The sequence below is a fragment of the Microtus oregoni genome, unplaced genomic scaffold (assembly GCF_018167655.1).
Source record: "Microtus oregoni isolate MIOR12 unplaced genomic scaffold, Mior012 000008F_ref0000371, whole genome shotgun sequence".
NCBI classification, from domain to species: Eukaryota; Metazoa; Chordata; class Mammalia; order Rodentia; family Cricetidae; genus Microtus; species Microtus oregoni.
In genome coordinates, this window is record NW_024543067.1 from 41110034 (window position 1) to 41128142 (window position 18109).

The 18109-nt window shown below is 38.1% G+C and overlaps 1 protein-coding gene across 1 annotated transcript in view; it reads right to left on the reverse strand.

Annotated features, from left to right (window-relative positions):
- Window positions 1-18109, reverse strand: part of Dpy19l2 (dpy-19 like 2) — a 120186-nt gene that overhangs the window by 58229 nt on the left and 43848 nt on the right. The window contains exons 7-12 of the mRNA XM_041656825.1: window positions 15399-15456; window positions 13249-13340; window positions 10998-11097; window positions 2307-2384; window positions 1207-1293; window positions 274-333 (exon numbers count right to left, since the gene is read on the reverse strand). Coding sequence (XP_041512759.1) covers window positions 274-333; window positions 1207-1293; window positions 2307-2384; window positions 10998-11097; window positions 13249-13340; window positions 15399-15456 — 475 coding nt within the window. The remainder of the gene's footprint in view (window positions 1-273; window positions 334-1206; window positions 1294-2306; window positions 2385-10997; window positions 11098-13248; window positions 13341-15398; window positions 15457-18109) is intronic.

An 18109-nucleotide genomic window follows, 5' to 3' on the forward strand; every position in this document is an offset into this window, starting at 1 on the left:
TGGCCTCCATGGTTCTACTTACTGCTCACAAGTAAAGCAATTGATATTCATTAATTTTATCAAATGACACTCTTCTGAAATTAGGAATATTGTGTATTAAAAGTGTCAGACAGATCTTTCTCCATCTTCACCAGATGGTACAAGAATGCCTCAGAAAGAACCTAGAAGATCAGTACATTTGTTTTTCTTTTCGTAATTGAAATCCACTTCTTCATTCAGTTTAAGAAATAAAAAGGCAGATTGTAAGAAACTTTTAAAAACATTAACTCTTACCCACAATTGGAGTTCAGAGGATCCTAATTTTTGGATTTTATTCTTCTTTTGCAATATTGCCTAGAAGACATGTAACAAAAAACGAAAGAAATAAAATTAACATTTACATTATACAATCTCTCCCTCCTATCTCAACTATTTCTGCAATTTCTGTCTTAATTATTGACTTTTCAAACTGTGGACAAATAAACTTCCTGGAAGCTAGAGGATGTTGCCCTGTGTGCCGAGATGTTGTCTCCTGCAACACATTTCCACATTTCTACCTCAGTCACTTCTGTGGTTTGCTCTCTGTGGAGAGAAGATGGATGTGGGAAACACGGAGACAGTCAACTGCACTCTGCACAAAGTCAGTTTTTACAAAGACAAGCGCGTGCTTTTCTTCTATTTCTGCATTATCAAGTAATCAGAAAGGACATTTTTACACCGTTGAAGCCTTATATGTCCTTCTAATCCTTATACTTGTGTTTTTCTCTCTGCAGTCACTCTCTGCTTATTTTAATATTTCTCAGGCAAGACTCTTGCAGGCAAGATTGGCTATTAGTAATTTTCTACTTCGTTTTGGGTAGCTAGGAGATTATCAGCAGGGGCTTGGTGTTATATTTATAGATGGCCTAAGCTGGTTTGAAGAACTGTTAAAAAACAAACCGTGATGTTTACTTCTTATATTTATAGCAATGGCTCCATAAATCATTTTATGACTTTTAGTCACACCTCTGATACGCTTAAGCCTGAATTGGGATTGCCCTCTGTTCCCTCTCATTTCATATAGAAAAGCAAAACTGGCCTTTCCCAGGTACAATGCACTAACTGAATCATTGGGGATTGCCCTGGAATTTTAATATCTTTGCTTCCGACATCCTTTCTACTTCATAATAACACAGATATTCACATCCCCCTTCCCTCAAAACTTAGGCTTGACTTTCTGTGACTTACCCATGTCACTAACAAACATGAGGAATAGTAAGAACTTAAGTACATTGGATTTCCAAACATCAAAATGAAACAGAGGACAACAGAACTCTGAGAAATGGAAACAAAAATGATTTGTATTCATAACATGTATTCACACTTTGGAGGCAGGTTAGATAATTATATCTTTAGCATTTTTATTAGTGGATATTCACTATACATATTTCATTATGACATTTTCACGTAAGAAGACCATACAATTTGATCATATCATATAAGCCATTGATTAAAGTATTAATGAAGTTTTCTAAATAAAATAAGATTTCAAGTTACTGCTATGATCTAAGTATTAAAATTCAATATCATAAATTACTTAGAGCAGAATTTAAATACTTTTCCATGTGCCTCTGTGGTTTCTGTAGTTCCAATAATGGAGTGACATAATATGACAATGATAAATGTATTTTCACTAATGTCTTGTTGTATCATTTTATGACTTTTGTAACTTATAAAGATTTATTATCACTTTATGTTTTAAAAGAAGATGCATTTGGGAACTAAGATAAAATTGCAACTATAAAAGTTCACTCACAAAATTTCACATTTGCACAATGTTAAAAATCCCAAGTATAAAAGGCATTTTAAAATTAATGACAATATTAAAATGTAAAAATAAAGACTAAAGTGCTGGAGAGATGGCTCGGCAGCTTAGAGCACTGGCTGCTCTTAGAAAGGACCCAGGTTCTATTCCCAGTCCCCACGTGGCAGCTCACAACCATCGGTAACTAGTTCCGGGAGATCTGATGCCTTCTTACTCTGTGGGCACTGCACACACTCAGTGCATAATACATGCATGCACAAACACTCAAAACACCTAACACAAAAATAAACATATCTTTAAAACATAAAAGCTTTAGAGAGGACAGTCCATCTGTAGTGTGGTTGTCAGTTTTAAAAAAAGCATAGCGCACCACAGAGCGTGGCGTGTCATTTCCAGCTTTCCCTCGAGACAGCGTCAGTCTCATGCACCTGAAATACCAAGAGAAGTACCCCGGAAAAGAGAATTACAATGCTTTTCAAACAGAGATAACTTAATATCAGACTTATAAATATTAAAATGTTACCATGTTGATAAAAATGATCTTCTGAAATTTGCTTGGCTCAATGTATCCCACAACATACATGGGAAATAATGAGGCTATCTGAAACAAAAACATAAAAACCCAAAAGTGAAAAAATATAGAAAACAGACAGCTCATTATCCATAGAAAAAGCAAATACAAGGGAGCAGTTATATTTCTGATGGCAGGAATAAAATAATTTTCCGGCCTAGAAATGTAATTGCTGGGGGAAACATACAAAAGTATAAGCATATATGAGTGCATTCATGATATTATTATTACTATTTTTATTATCAAGCTGATTAAGAATTAAGAAGATAATTCCCAGTTAATAATGTGAATCTCTACCTCTGACCATGATATTTGGATTATTTCTCGTCCAGAATAACTTCAGCCAATAATGGCTGAAGCGTGCAGGGTATATGACAGACTTAGCAGACTAAGATGGCAGACTCCACGAAGGGGACACCGAGAAGGAAATGTCTCCTGCTTTTCTCAGGCTTTGGTTTGAAGCTTCAAAGGTCTAACTCTAGATGTGAACCAGGAAGAAGGAAGCTATCAGAAAGAACAAAACCCACTTTGGATCATCACTGGGTGACAATAATTCAAGGTTGATTGTGCTTTTGCCTGTTGGAAACAAATTCACTATTCCCTGGAGAAAATTATCATCAACTTAACCTTACACTAATTCTAAATCACACATAAAAACCAACCCACCAGGCATGGGAATAGAAAAACACAAAAGACTCCTGAAATAGATGTTTAAAAAATCTCCTACATCACAAATCCGTCAACGTTATGTGAAAGGCCAGATCTGCTCAGTGTGTCACAATTTTCCCCCTTGCACCTTCTTTTCTTGACCATTTTTTACAAACATTCACATCAATTATATATAGATATAAATCTGTATCTATCTATCTATCTAGATGGATGGATGGATAGACAGACAGACAGACAGACAGACAGACAGATAGATCAGGACATTCAAAAATATGCCTGATATCATCAAATATCAATTAAATTATTTTTGTATGCTCTAAGATGTAATAGAGAGGGTTAAAAATTCTACAATTACTTTGATTAAATTAAAATTACTTTTTCTTTAAACAAAAGACAAACATATGGAATAACTTGGGATTTCATCCAAGTTAAGAAAAAGCAGCAAAGGAAGGAAGGAAGAAAGAAAGAAGGAAAGCAATCAGGTTTTAAGGGAAAAAAACACAATTGCTTCGTACGCTTCCTGCTGAGTCTTGATCACTTAATAAAACAGTTTAGGCATTGAAAGACAGTTCATAAGATCATCTTGTGAGGAAAATTGAATGCTTTTTTTTACATAGAAAAACCATTAAGTAACAGTAAATTTAATTGATAGTTTATACAGGATATAGAAGCCTTTCTTTATCAAAGCTGCATGAAAGTTGGAGTCCTTTCTTTATCACAGTAATATAAACAGTACAGTCAGACCATAGCTTTGAGTGGAGTGCAGTCTAAGATGCTGGGTGTGTCTCAGAAACAAAGTACAAAGTGCAGGTGCTTAACAGACCAGCCTGGCTTAGATGAATGCCTGGGCCTGGTGGTCTCCATCAGTTAGAGGAAGCTAGTGCCACCTGCTGGACTGGATTACTCTGGGGTTGAAGCAAAATGACCCCCACTTCTGAAGCTTGGCACAATTAGTCTTCCATTCTTACAGTTAGGATCCACTCATCTTCAGCACTTTCTAAAATGCCACAGCTAAGCTTTGGTTGAGAAAAATACTTTTAAAAGGCAAAGATTCTGCAGGGTTTCTGAAATGTCATGAGCTTAATTGCTGGTTTAAAGACCATTTCTATCTCAAGACACAAGAAGTGGAATTGATAAATGAAACACAGAAAATGGGCCTGGCTCCTTGCTTCCAGGTGCTTCTTTTAGACACTGGCTTCCAGGTGAGAATTTGTCTCCAGGAACCAAAAGGAGGGATTTGAATCTGTTCAAGTCCTTGAGAAACTTTAGTTTCTGAAATCAGAGCTGTGTTCATATATCTTAAATTAAATTAGTTATGAGGTTTGAAACCATTAACATAAATCGTATAAACATATTTCTTGTCATTTGCTATTTGTTTTACAAAGAGAGAATTTACATTATATTTTAAGCATCATGACATTTAACTAACCCGGAGAAATCCACTCTTCAAATGTTTTCTTTTTAAGGAGTATTTAACAGTCTTAAATGGGATACCAAGTAAGACAAAGCTTGTCCAAAGGGAGGTTGGGTCTCAAGTAAGAGAAGTGCTATAGCAACCATCTTCTAGATGGAGAAACATCAAATTGCCTGTGGGGAAACACATTTAGTGGCCTCTATTGGCATTTCATTCCCAAGACTAGCAGGTTCTCACTGTTCTTGAATGGAATGTTCTGTGGACTTGATGAACAAAGACTGTCCTTCCTTGGCTCCTTAATGTCTGTCAAATCTGAAGTTTGCTGAAGAAAGAACTAGATTAAAAAGTTGCAAAACCAGGAGCTTTTGAATTGGAAATCTTTTTCTGTAAGAATTAACTGTGTTCGGATACCTTTAAATTCTAATCCTAACCTGGAAAGAACAGCAACACAAATTGCGCAGGGAAGAAAACCTGATTTAAGTACTTGCCCATCACTGGCACTTGGAGGCCCGCCTCAGAAGAAAGCTAGTTCTAGAGAGGTTGTATGGTTGATGCTGAGCCTCTTCTATGTCTGTGAGGCAGAATGACTGCGACTCACACAGGCAAGCCCTCTGTCCAGGTCCATCTGTGCAGGAAACCCAACACCTATGCCCTGGTGACATTGTTTTGTCTGAGTTCTTGATGGCCATGCCCAACCAAAGGTCTTCTTCAATTCCCTCAGAAGCACTGGGACAGGAGACACAATTTTCCAGGTGGATGGTTCTCTTCTGTAGAAATCCCACCTCGTGGTGCTACATAGATTATTAGAAATGGGTTAAGAGGCTGAAATTAATGGGCCAGGCAGTGTTTAAAAGAATACAGTTTGTGTGTTGTTATTTCGGGGCATAAGCTAGCCAGGCAGCGGGGGTGCTGGGGACGCAGTCCCGCTCCTCATATTACTACAGAATGGCGCCCAGACGTGTGGACAACTGAATCCACTGAAAGCCTGAGAAAGCTTGGGAAAGAGTAAAGCATGTTTTCTTGGTAGCAGCGATTTCTCGGGTCTGCTCTGCTTGCTAGAAGCAAGCAAGAGCTCTCATCTAAGAGAGGCTTCCTGACTCAACTTCAGCTGCAAAACCCTGCAGCTCTTAAGAGGTCCTGCCACGAAACATTTAAATGGTGTTGATAAAAGCCGATTGAATGCTTGTTTGTTTTCAGCAGTAGCAGGAAAAAACCTGTGTTGTTTTAAAATGCCGGCTTTCTGGACCGTCCTGCCAGGGCAAACTCTGACTGTTTGAGGCAGGAGGGCCAGCTACAGAGAGAGGACTTGAGTGTTGTCTGTTGCAGCTTGTTTGATGGCAAGGACCTTGAAACACTGTAGACTTGTGGCACTGAATGCGGCTCTGGCCGGTACCTCAGCCACAAGGTTGGTATGGCAGAAAGCTAAGGAATAGGCTACATCTATCCGGCAAAGCCACTGCTTTAGTCCTACTGATATTTCTTGGTACATTAAAGACTCATGTGGTCAGAAAAAGAGAGATATATAGTAAAGAGAGATTCAAAGACAAAGAAAATGTTTAAATGATTTACAGTGTGTTAAAAATATATGCAAGCTAAAAGTTAAAAGTTCTTAAAAGTAAAAAATGGAAGACAGAGAGTAGTTGGGTGTGGTAGTACACACCTTTAATCCCAACACTTGAGAGGCAGAGGGAGATTGACTTCTGTGACTTCTAGGTGTGGTAGCACACACCTTTAATCCTGAATGCCTGGGAGGCAGAGACAGGTGGATCTCTGAGAGTTCAAGGACAGCCTGGTCTACAGAGTTATTCCAGGTCAAAGATACAGAGAACTTGTCTCAAAAAGCAAAAAGTTAAAAGTAAAAATAAACGAAATAGAGATTAAAATAAAGCCACACAAAGATGGAAAATACACAGAGAATCTTGATACTGTATGCTATTATGCTCTGTTTGAATTGTTTGAATACTGAGGAAGGAGCAACAGCTGCTAAAAGATAAAAGCTGCTAAACTAATCCAACATAGATATTTTGAAAATGCCTTGACTTTGAAATTTGGATCTAAGGACATGATGCTTTGAAAAGAAGTTTCTTATTTTGTTTTCACAGAGGGTGAGAGTCTGTGGATCGCTTTTATTCCAATACGGTATGATGGACAACACCCTCCTGAAGGGTTGCTGTGAACACCTTCAGAAAATTGCTTCGCTCAACTCCCAACTGAGATGAAACTAGCACGCAGGTTATACCATGAAAGACCTAATTAACGACGCCCCCATTCAGCAGGAAGCAGTTTGGAGAGAAAAAACTGTGCCCATGTTCCCAAATATGGTTTATAAATGTTCTTTTACATTTAAAGGGGGATATGATATAGATATGAATAATTTGCATTAGTATAGATTTTGCTTTATTGATAGAGATTTAAGGTCAATTTTGTTACATGTATATGTATTTCTGATCTTTATTAAGGTATTGTGATTGTGTCGTTCATTTAAAAATGTAATGTATATAGGTTGTTAATGGATAATCATTAATAATAGTCAAGTTTGTAGTCATGTTAGTTAGATTTTCTAGATATATAGATATATATTTCAGTTAGATCGGCATTCTTCATATCTTTCAAAGACTATGGAATATGCTATTAAATGTTTTAATAACTGAGGACTTTTCATGACAATGAGACACTCTGCTCCTGGCAGCACCAATCTACTTCAAGAAGAAGATGGGCATTGAAGAGGATCATTATGGAGTTTGATAGCCATTTGGGCAAGAAACTGTTCTTGCCTGGTCTATTGCATAAACTGGACACAGAGAACCTGCAGAGAGAGGACTACTGAACTTGTCTAAAAGTGAGATGATCTTTTGGGGTTCGTGATTCATGAAAGAGTCTGCAAGACATTCTTCAGGACAAGCAGATAGTGACTGCCTTTGAAATTTCCTGCTTCATGGAAATGTCTGCTGGAAACTATGGGCCTGTAGGCCGAAGATGGATGCCCCAATAGTAAGAGGAACTTTGGGTGACTGTCCAGGCAGCAAAATGTCTCTGTCATTTCTAGAGTTTTGAAAGTTGATTTTTCTTCTTTGCTTAGGTAATATTGTATCTTTCTGGAGCTTTTGATGGAGTTAAGAATAGTTAGTTATAGTTATAGTTTTCCTTAGTTATGATAAAGATTATTGTAATTTTTACTTGATAACTGTTTTGTTATATGTAATTTTGCTGTGTTAAAGTTAAAGCCTTCCTTTTTTTTGTTTAAACAGAAAAAGGGGAAATGATGGAGGAAGGTCATTGGTTAAAAAATAAAGAAACTGCCTTGGCCCATTTTATTGGTTAGAACATAGGTGGGTGGAGTAAACAGAACAGAATGCTGGGAGGAAGAGGAAGTGAGCTCAGAGACGCCATGTTCCCCTCTCCCGGGCAGACACTCTAGCTCTGCTCTCTGAGGCAGATGGCGATGCAGCCAGCCACCAGGTCAGACATGCTTAATCTTTCCTAGTAATCGCACCTCGTGGTGCTACATAGATTATTAGAAATGGGTTAAGAGGCTGAAACTAATGGGCCAGGCAGTGTTTAAAAGAATACAGATTGTGTGTTGTTATTTTGGGGCATAAGCTAGCCAAGTGGCCGGGGTGCCGGGGACGCAGCCCCATAGCCTTTACTACATGGTGATGGATGGAGATAGAGACAGAGACCCACACTGGAGCACCGGACTGAGCTCCCAAGGTCCCAGTGAGGAGCAGAAGGAGGGAGAACATGAGCAAGGAAGTCAGGACCACGAGGGGTGCACCCACCCACTGAGACAGTGGGGCTGATCTATTGGGAGCTCACCAAGGCCAGCTGGACTGTGACTGAAAAGGCATGGGATAAAACCGGACTCTCTGAACATGGTGAACAATGAGGACTGATGAGAAGCCAAGGACAATGGCAGGGAGTTTTGATCCTACTTCATGTTCTGGCTTTGTGGGAGCCTAGCCAGTTTGGATGTTCACCTTCCTAGACATGGACGGAGGTGGGCGGTCCTTGGACTTTCCACAGGGCAGGGAACCCTGACTGTTCTTTGGACTGGAGAGGGAGGGGGAGAGGAGTGGGGGAAGGGGGAGGAGGGTGGGAGGAGGGGGAGGGAAATGGGAGGCTGGGAGGAGGCAGAAACTTTTTTTTTCTTCTTTTTCTCAATAAAAAAAATTTAAAAAAAAGAAAAAGAAAAAACAATTGTCTCCTTACTTAAACAAGCACTAGGTTCAGTGATCCCTCAGATAGAATGCAGCTCATTTGGGAGTCCTTCCATTGAGGCGCAATTAGACAGTAATCAAGCAATGCGCCTGGCAACATAATGGAAAGGCCGCATTCATGCATGTGAAAGGGAAGAGCTGGGAGGCTGATGGAAGGCCACATTCTCATGCATAAAAGGGCATGCTGGCATTTCCACAGCGCACAGAATACATGATGGGCACACAGCCTTGCCAATGCAGGCAGTCTGCTTTCCAGCTCCTATGTTAGCCTAGACATCTGGAGCTTTCCCTTGTCCTAAAGCATTTTTGGTGACAGAAGGAGAAACTCCAGGCAGCGAAACAGGCCCTGCTGTCAACGATAGCAGAAAGTCATGCAGTCACACTGACTTAAGTATTACAAAAGATATGAACTAATTATGTACCTTAAATTGAAAATCAGTCATATTAAAGAAAGACAACTGAATTGATAATGAATTTGGTATAAATATGTTAGCACTATCTTGTCTAAATACAATTTCTATCTATCTAACTTGTTTTACAATTTCTTCCATCTCACCTTGCCCTGATACAATTTTTCAAAGGGAAGCTGGATAAATTATAAATTAAAACTCACTGCCAAAATTCTTAGCATCTTAAAATGATCATGTCTAAGGCCTTGTCAGATTAAATGTCCTAGGTTCCTGTGATTCTCATTATTTTGTTCTTTGAAATGTGGGCCATCTTTCCTTTATATTCATGTCTTAGACAAAATGATTAGAGGATATGAACTAATCTTCACACTTATTAAGAAAGAAAAAAAGAGAGAAAGAAAGAAAGAAAGAAAGAAAGAAAGAGGGAGGGAGGGAGGGAGGGAGGAAGGAAGGAAGGAAGGAAGGAAGGAAGGAAGGAAGGAAGGAATCTCACCTACAATCGTAGCACTTGGGAGGCAGAAGCAGTCTCTGTGAGTTTGAGGCCAGCCTGGTCTACAGAATGAATTCCAGGACAGCAGGGCTGTTACCACCAGAAAAAAATAAGTTTGAATCTCCCCATTATACTGACACAAATGGAAGTGCACGTTTAAGTTAAAATAATTAAGTCCTGAATATGCTTTGAATAGTTGCAAAGTCATTAATGTAATTTCAAACTCATTTAAAGTGCTTGGTTGATAAATTTGCTTACAATGACTTGTTAAAATACAAGGCCAGGAGACACAGCTTGGTGGTTAAGAGCACTAGTTACTCTTGCAGAGAACCTGGATTTGATTCTCAGCATTCACACAGCAGATCATAGCAACCAATGTAACTCCAGTCCTAGAAGATCCAACACCCTCTTCTGACCGCTACAGGGACTGCTTCCATGGCACACACAGACTTATAAGCAGGCAAAACAACAACACATAAAGTTATTTGTATTCTACTATTTCAGACTGCAAAAACAATGACATTTCTTATAGCCAACTCTAATAAAAACTGAGAATCCTTTAATAACTTTTCAAACAAGTTGTGCTTATGGAGCTGAAGTCACAAGTCACATTTTGCTTCTGGTACAGCACATCCCTGTTGGTGGTAAGGACCTACATGGGTATGCTTATTGCTGTAAATCTTCACCACGTTGTCAAGGTATGTTGATTGCAATAAATCTTCACTACATTGTCCTGGGTATGCTTATTGCTGTAAATCTTCACCACTTTGTTTTTTAACTCTGCTTCACTAGTTTAATTTCTTGCTATTAGTTACGTAAGAATTTTAGGAAAAAAAGAATGTGGCTTCAATTCTCATAAAAAAGAACTTGATAAGAGCTTGGGAAATGGCCAGGTGGCAGTGGTGGTGCATACTTTTAATCCCAGCACTCAGGAGACAGAGGCAGGCACATCTCTTTGAGTTTGAGGCCAGCCTGTTCTAGGACAGACAGTGTCCAAGACACACACACACACAAAATTTAAAAAAAAAAAAAACTTTCTCCAAAAATGGTGGGGGAGGGAGGGAGGGAGGGAAGCAGAGAGTGAAAGAGAGAAAGAGAAAGAGAGAGAGAGAGAATCTTGAGAAATGGCTCCTAGTACACTTTTGCTCCTCACACAAAACAGACAGAACACAGACATTTATAAAGAATTTATAAAGACAGGATACAGACATTTATAAAGACTTTAGGATCAGCCATTAATTTGAAAGCCCTTGAAAGCATAAAGGAAATCAACTAGGTGTGACAGTTGCCTCTGTTACATCTTCACTTGAGAAGACAGGAATATCGTAAATTTGGTCAACTTGGGCTGCAGAGTGAATTTGAGGCTAGCCTCAAAATACAAAGTCAAACAAGCATTCTACTACCCTCTACTGGAGCAATCATGGCCACGTGCATTCATCTTACCTGCGTAAAGAGTATGAACTGAGCAAACTGCCATGGAAGCATAAAGGCCACATTGGAGAGACAGAGCGCTATGTAGTGTTTTCTGTGGACGGTGGAGGTCCTTGACGGAGGGAAGCAACACCAGTAAGTTCTGCTGTGAAGACGCCCGGTAACTCAGAAACAATGAAGCTCTTGCTAACCACAGAAACCTAACTCATCTCCTTACCTTTTATATAACACAACAAAATTCCATTTTGGAAATTAACTTGCTAAAATTAGTTAAAATGCTTGAACAATAGAAAGATTAAATAAAACAAAATTAGATATTTAGAAATAGTATTGGACAGATTTTTCCAGTAAACTAAACTATTTAAATACAACTTTAGTTCCTTATTAAAAAAAATGTTTGCCATTCAATTTTAATCCTCCAGGCAGAGCTCAGGAAACAGGACCTGACACTGATCCTGTGTTCCTCGGGGTGTCCCATGGTGCACGGTGAAGTCCTTCCCACACTGGTCACTCACATGATTCAGAAACTAGTGAGGAGATGCACACATGCTGTCAGGGAGTACACCAACACTTGTGGGGGACTGCAGGGAAGTTCTTAAAACTGCAAAGCTGAGAACAGTCCAGCTGTTGCAGCTGGCATTTGAATTGTGTACTTTGCAACAGAGCGACTGTGGGAGCCAACACCTTCCACAAAGAAAGTGGAGCATCTCTTAGAATATGAAAAAGATAAATGTGTGTGAAGAACAAAGCCAATCTGCAGTTGCAGCTTTATGTTTTGTATAATCTGGGGTGGGAGGGATCCTTATTTTCAAGTCCCATGTCCCAAGCAAAGCACAAAGTCCGTCTGAGCATTCATGCATTTATTCAGACAAAACTGGTTTTCATTAAATAGAGTACATGCCTTCAAGGTCATGATCTTAAATGTCCCAACTAACACATTCCACTGTATGACTTCCCTAACCCTCAATTAGCCAGGCTAATATTACTTCAAATGAACAATCCTCTTCTCCTGGGAAAAGAGAGGGTAGCATCTTTCTCTATAATTTTTCTAAGTACACAGTGTAAGGAATGAATCTGGAAACCTGAACTGGGAACAGATTCCCAAAGCCACATTCAAGCTTTAATTGCTGGCACGCCAGGGGGCAGCCTGCTCTCCAGATCTGCAGGGAGCTCAGGATGTACATGCCACTCAGTCCACTAGCAAATGTTGCCTCAACCATTTACTTGACAGTGCCAAGTAGTCTATGGCTAAAGATTGAAATCTGGCATAATTCCTGCGTCTATGGGTACTTTTAAATGCATAATGCACAACTTTAGGAAGAAGGGCAGGAAGGGGCGAGGATTTCCATATGAGGCAGAGGCTGCCAGAGCTTAGTAACTGATTATGGCTATTCTCTGCGAGTTTAGAAGGCATAATCATCACAATTTCATTCAGTGGCAACTTTCACTAATGTTCTACGAACTCTATTCCTATAACAAAGCTATTTATTGTATTCTACTCTTCTTACTTCTTCAGACCTCTTACATTTCTAAAATGCTTAAAACTTAATTCACCAAAGAGTGTGTCCAAGACAATATGAAACTAGCTGAACTACAAGAAACATCATTCAGAAGCCTACATATATTACACATATGTACAACATTCATATACCCATCCATGAATGTGTGTGTGTGTGTGTGTGTGTGTACTCTGGTACTATAAAATTTACACCTTCCCAAATCCATGTGTAACATGGGTCCCCCTTTCATGGCACTATGTCAATCTTCTTTCAAAGACACAGCTTGGGAAACAAAGAGCTGGAGTATGTCAGCTTTGAGGAATCAAGAACTTATTTGTCAAAAGCATTTGAATGGGGCTGGACACATGGCTTATGCAGAGGACCAATGTTCAATTCCCAGCTCTCACATGGTGACTCACAACCATCTTTTGCTCTTTTCAGAGGATTTAACCCCCTCTTCTGGCCTCTGTGGGCACCAGGCTTGTATAAAGTGGAACATGCCACACATGAAGGCAAGATACTTATTCACACAAATAAAAACTAAATAAATATTTCTTTTAATTATTAAGTATTATTTAGAACCTGTAGGCTAACATTTTCATGTTAAAAAAGTTTACAAATTTATGTTGCAATTATCTTATTAATCAATTCATTTTTGAATAGCCGTAAAACACAGTTTAAATTAGGTAATTATGACTTAGGTAAAAGCAAATCTTAAGAAAAATAAGACAACTTATTTAGCTTTGTTTTATGACAGAAATTACCTGAGTATAGTAGTTAAGACATACATTTGAAGTACAAGGAATGGATATGAAAAACTTTCCCGGAGAGGCGGTGTCCACATCACACGGGTGGCCTGAAACCATAAAAATTACAGTTTGCATTATTTTCCATGAAAGTAAATGTTACTCACTTACAACTCAGGGATTGGCTTACTTTCAGAGTTTTAACACTGGGCTCGTTAGATCCTATTTCTCACTGTCTGGAATAGCTTTTGGTCCTTTGACATCCTCTCTCATGGCCATTAAGAGGAGCCCTATTACTGTCAAATTCAGAAACCAGTAAAAACTGTATTAAATCACACGCAATTTAGCCAAAGGACCAACAAATACACAGGGATAGGCGCTGTGAGGACTACTGGCTCAGAGTGCACTGCAGCCTGAACCTGGCATTTGGGGCTTTGAGGTACATGATCTGGCTAGGAAACCATGTTAATCAAAAACATAAAGCACTTGCAAAACTCAGGAGTCTATACACATTAAGTTCCAACTAATATAGATATACATAATCAGCGGTCAATTGAATCTGAGTTAATCAAATATACTCTACATGAGTCAAGCTTTTTAAAAACAGTTGAAAGCACTAAGAATTGCTGGTAATGGACACAGTGACAATATTAAACTTGAATATACATATTTAGATTGCCTTAAGACATATGGATCAACATTTTCTGTTTAAATTTTCCTATCAGAAACCCTAAACTTATAGAAAGAATTTGAGTTTTTATCATTTGGTAAGAGTCTGACTGCTTTATTAAGAGCCTCCAAAAATTATAATTATAAACTTGCAAACCTTGAAATGAGTAATGGTTTTATTCAATCTCAGTCCACCAAAGCCTGCACATCCAAATAAAATGTTTTTCTTTGTGCCAACAGATGAATTACAAGGCATTTGTCTTCACTGGATATCATATATTAAAGCATTTTATGTGTGACTTTGTCTCTTTCTTTATCTAAGCAATTTTTAAATTGGCCCACTATAACAGCAGATAAGAACACCCACTGCATGTCACCTGAGCCACTGCATAACACATCTGATTCCAAACATTAATAGTCAGATTCTGTCTTCTTACCATGCATTCAACACCTAATACATAACACAGAACATGGATCACACTCACAGTGAAAACATTATGTCATAAACTGTTTTTAGGAGCATTACAGCCAACTGTGTTTGGGATGGCTTATAGAAAAGGAAGAATAATTCAGTAAAAGCGGCAAAGGAACGGAGCAGCTACTGAATGAACTGTGTGCCTGTTGTCAGGCCAACACCATTCTAATCACTGGGAAGAGCAAAGACGTAAAATTTCAAGTATGGGAGATGGGCAAGTTCTGGAGATATGATGCCCTCAACATTTTGTTAAATTTGAGGGCTGGCAGATGGATCTGGAGGCAAGAGGATTGGTGTTTAATTGCTAGTAACCACATGGTGGCTCATAACTGCCTGTACCACACACACACACACACCATCTTTAAAAATACTGTATTGTAGAATAAAAAACCAAACTGTTAAGAGGGTGGGTATTGTGTTAAGTGTTCTTACCATTAAGAAAACACTTTTCAAAGACAGACATGGTGTACAGGCAATGTAATTCAAGCCCTTAGGAGGCTGAGACAGGAGAATCAAAAGTGTTGAAGCAAGACTAGAAGACACAGGGAGGCCCTGTCTGAAAAGGAGAAAGGGGTAGGTTTATATTTCAGAAAGACAGGAAACTGAGGTTTTAGATTCAGACCAACACAGATTAGGTAGCCTATCTTCACCTTGAAATCTTGGTTAAGTAATATAATTCTCTAAATTTCAATTTCATAACCCATATGATGAAGATAACACCGACACACCAGACGTCTAATAGTCAATGAATGACGTGTATTAAATGACTGGTTCCTGGAGTGCAATGTTGTCATTTATCTACAAAACATATGCATATAAATACGCACTAAAATATTGACGGATAACCTGTTTTAAATTGTACTGATTTACAATTTTAGATTAGTAATTAACATATCATTTTACAAAGTAAAGTACTTTAAGATCTCACAGTCACAACACAATGCAATCATAGTAGTTTAGTGATTATATATTCTTGTTCATACAAGGCACTCTATGTTTCAAAAAGGTTGAATAGAAAACTGACCTCTCCATGATTGAAAAAGTAGCACACCACTGTAATCAGACCTCCTAGCTGACTCCCACTGTAAAAATAATAAAGTACACAGTCATAGCATGCAACATATAGGCTCTTCCCACAAAATTATATCACAATTAAAACCATAATTTTCTATGCTGAAAACATGAATAACGAAGTCATAAAACCACAAATATTTCCCCAAAGCCCATGTAGTTGGATTTTTAATCCTGGCTGTATAAAAACACAAAGTGCACATGTAATACAATCTCAGTTTTACAATTACATCAAAATATTTTCTAAATAAACCATGACCAAAAATAATTTTAAACACACAGCCCAGCCCTTTGGTCTGTATGCCGTTCTGTCAATAATGTAAATGTGCTAATTGTGTCTTTGGAAATTAGGCTTAAGGGACTGAGGATTAAAGTCAAAAGACTAACAGCTTCACTTTGCAGAAACGCATGACCATTTGACTGACTGAAAATACTCTGATGGAGCCACGCTGTAGACTCTACACAGCAGACCTACAGGGCCTAATAATCATCACAGACTCTCAGATCCATGCTGCATAGTGGGTTTTATCTTGTACGTTTATCCACGGCCCATATCCCAGGCCGTGAAGCCAGCAGACTCTATATATGCCTACTCCTCACTGTTTGCTTAGTTTAGGATACAATAAATATTGGTGAAATGAAAGGATGAGGAAAGAATGGGATGAAAAATAAAAACAAAAACAGCAAGCTGTGGTAGCAGCCCTGACCACCGTGTACAGGTAATAAGGTAATAAACTACGGAAGAGCTGAGTGAGGAGTAGAATGATGTTATAAGTCATTGTCAGCTTCCTCACATTGACCAGAAGGGAAATGTGACAAGTCATTGTGATTTTACTTTAGAAATTTTTTTGTTAGCTTACAACATAATGGTTTCATTATAAAATTTTCACATATATATATATATATATATATACATACATACATACATACATATCTATGTATATATACATATGAGTATATATAATTTTAATTTGGACATATTAAACCCATTATATTCTTCAGTTCCTTTCTCACTTCGCATTCTTTTTGGTCTGCCTTCGCTTTCCTCGCTCATATATGCACATATATATATATATATATATATACTTAATTTCTAACCTACATTACATAAACTATTATATCTCTATAAAAATCTAGATTTGGATAATCATATATGCATGCTTTCCCCATTACATTTATTTATTTTTACTTTACATGTGGTAATGTTTCCCTGCCTGTATGTATGTATATTATGTGCACCTTGAAAGTGCATGCCTTGTACCCAAGAAATCCAGGAGAAAATGCCATTCCCTCTGGAACTAGGATTACAGATGGTTGTGACCTGCCATGAGGATGCTGGAATATGAACACTGGTCATCTGCAAGGACACCAAGTGCTCTTAATCACTGAGCAATCCCACCCATTGGTCACTCTTGTCCCCATTCCCTCACCCGTTAGTCCCCTGTCCTCCATTAACACCCATTGATCACTCTTGTCCCCTATCCCCACACCCGTTAGTCCCTTGTTCTCCAATAACAGTAGTCCTTCCAATTTCATGGCTCAGCCTATATTTTTTAAATCTAGATTTAATCTACTTATAGAAGAAAACATGGTATGTGTCTTTATTGGGGTTTTTGTTTAATTATGATACTCTCCAGTTCCATACATTTTATTGCAGGCAAAATAATCTCATTTTTATTTATAGCTGGATAAAGCCATTTATATATCTACCACATCTCCTCTGCTACTTTTAAATTTTTATTTAAATTAGCATAGGAACAAATGAGTTTTATTAAAACGTATTCCCACAAATGTGCCATTAATTTATTCTCTCCCCTACTTGCTTTGCTTGTGATGATGACTTTACCTTAATTTTTAATGAGAAAAGTTAACTCATTTGGCTCTTCTAAGGAGAAATGGGGAGTGGGGGAATAATATGTGACTGTCATAATTAACTTTATGACATGCGACTAGGCACATTTACACTTCAAACAAAATTATGGTACTATGATCAATAAAGACTGGCTAATTAATGTGTCTTCTGCAAATGATATTAAAAAACTTTGATAGTTTTTAAATTCTCACGTCAAAAAGAATAAAATTGGAAGCAACATTCTGCTATGTAATGTTGTCATGATTTACACATGAACTGGAGTGATGTGAGATTCCCCTCTGTATGCTGTGAATATAGTTAATTACCATTGGTTAATAAAGAAGCTGCTTTGGCCTATAGCAGGGCAGAATATAGCAAAGCAGGAAATCCTAGCAGAGATAGGGCAAAGAAGATGGAGTTAGGGAGACCCAAGTAGCTACCAAAGGAAAAAGATGCTGGAACCTTAGCAGTAAGCCACAACCCCATGGTAATACATAGATTAATAGAAATGGATTAATTTACAATGTAAGAGATAGCTAGAAATATGCCTGAGCCATTGGTCAAACAGTGTTGTAATTAACATAGTTTCTGTCTAATAATTCATTCCAGGCAGGCAAAAGCCAACTTGCAGTCTCTGCTTACACTAGAGTTATCTTCACTAACATTTTTGTTAGTAAATCTTAGTTTTCAAAGATCCCCAAAGGGTAAAATAGAGACCTGTAGAGTGTTTTTCAGTGGAATCTCATTTTCTGTTTGTGTGGCATTGGTTATGGAAAATTAAATCTACGAAATTCCTTATGCCCAGTCAGTTG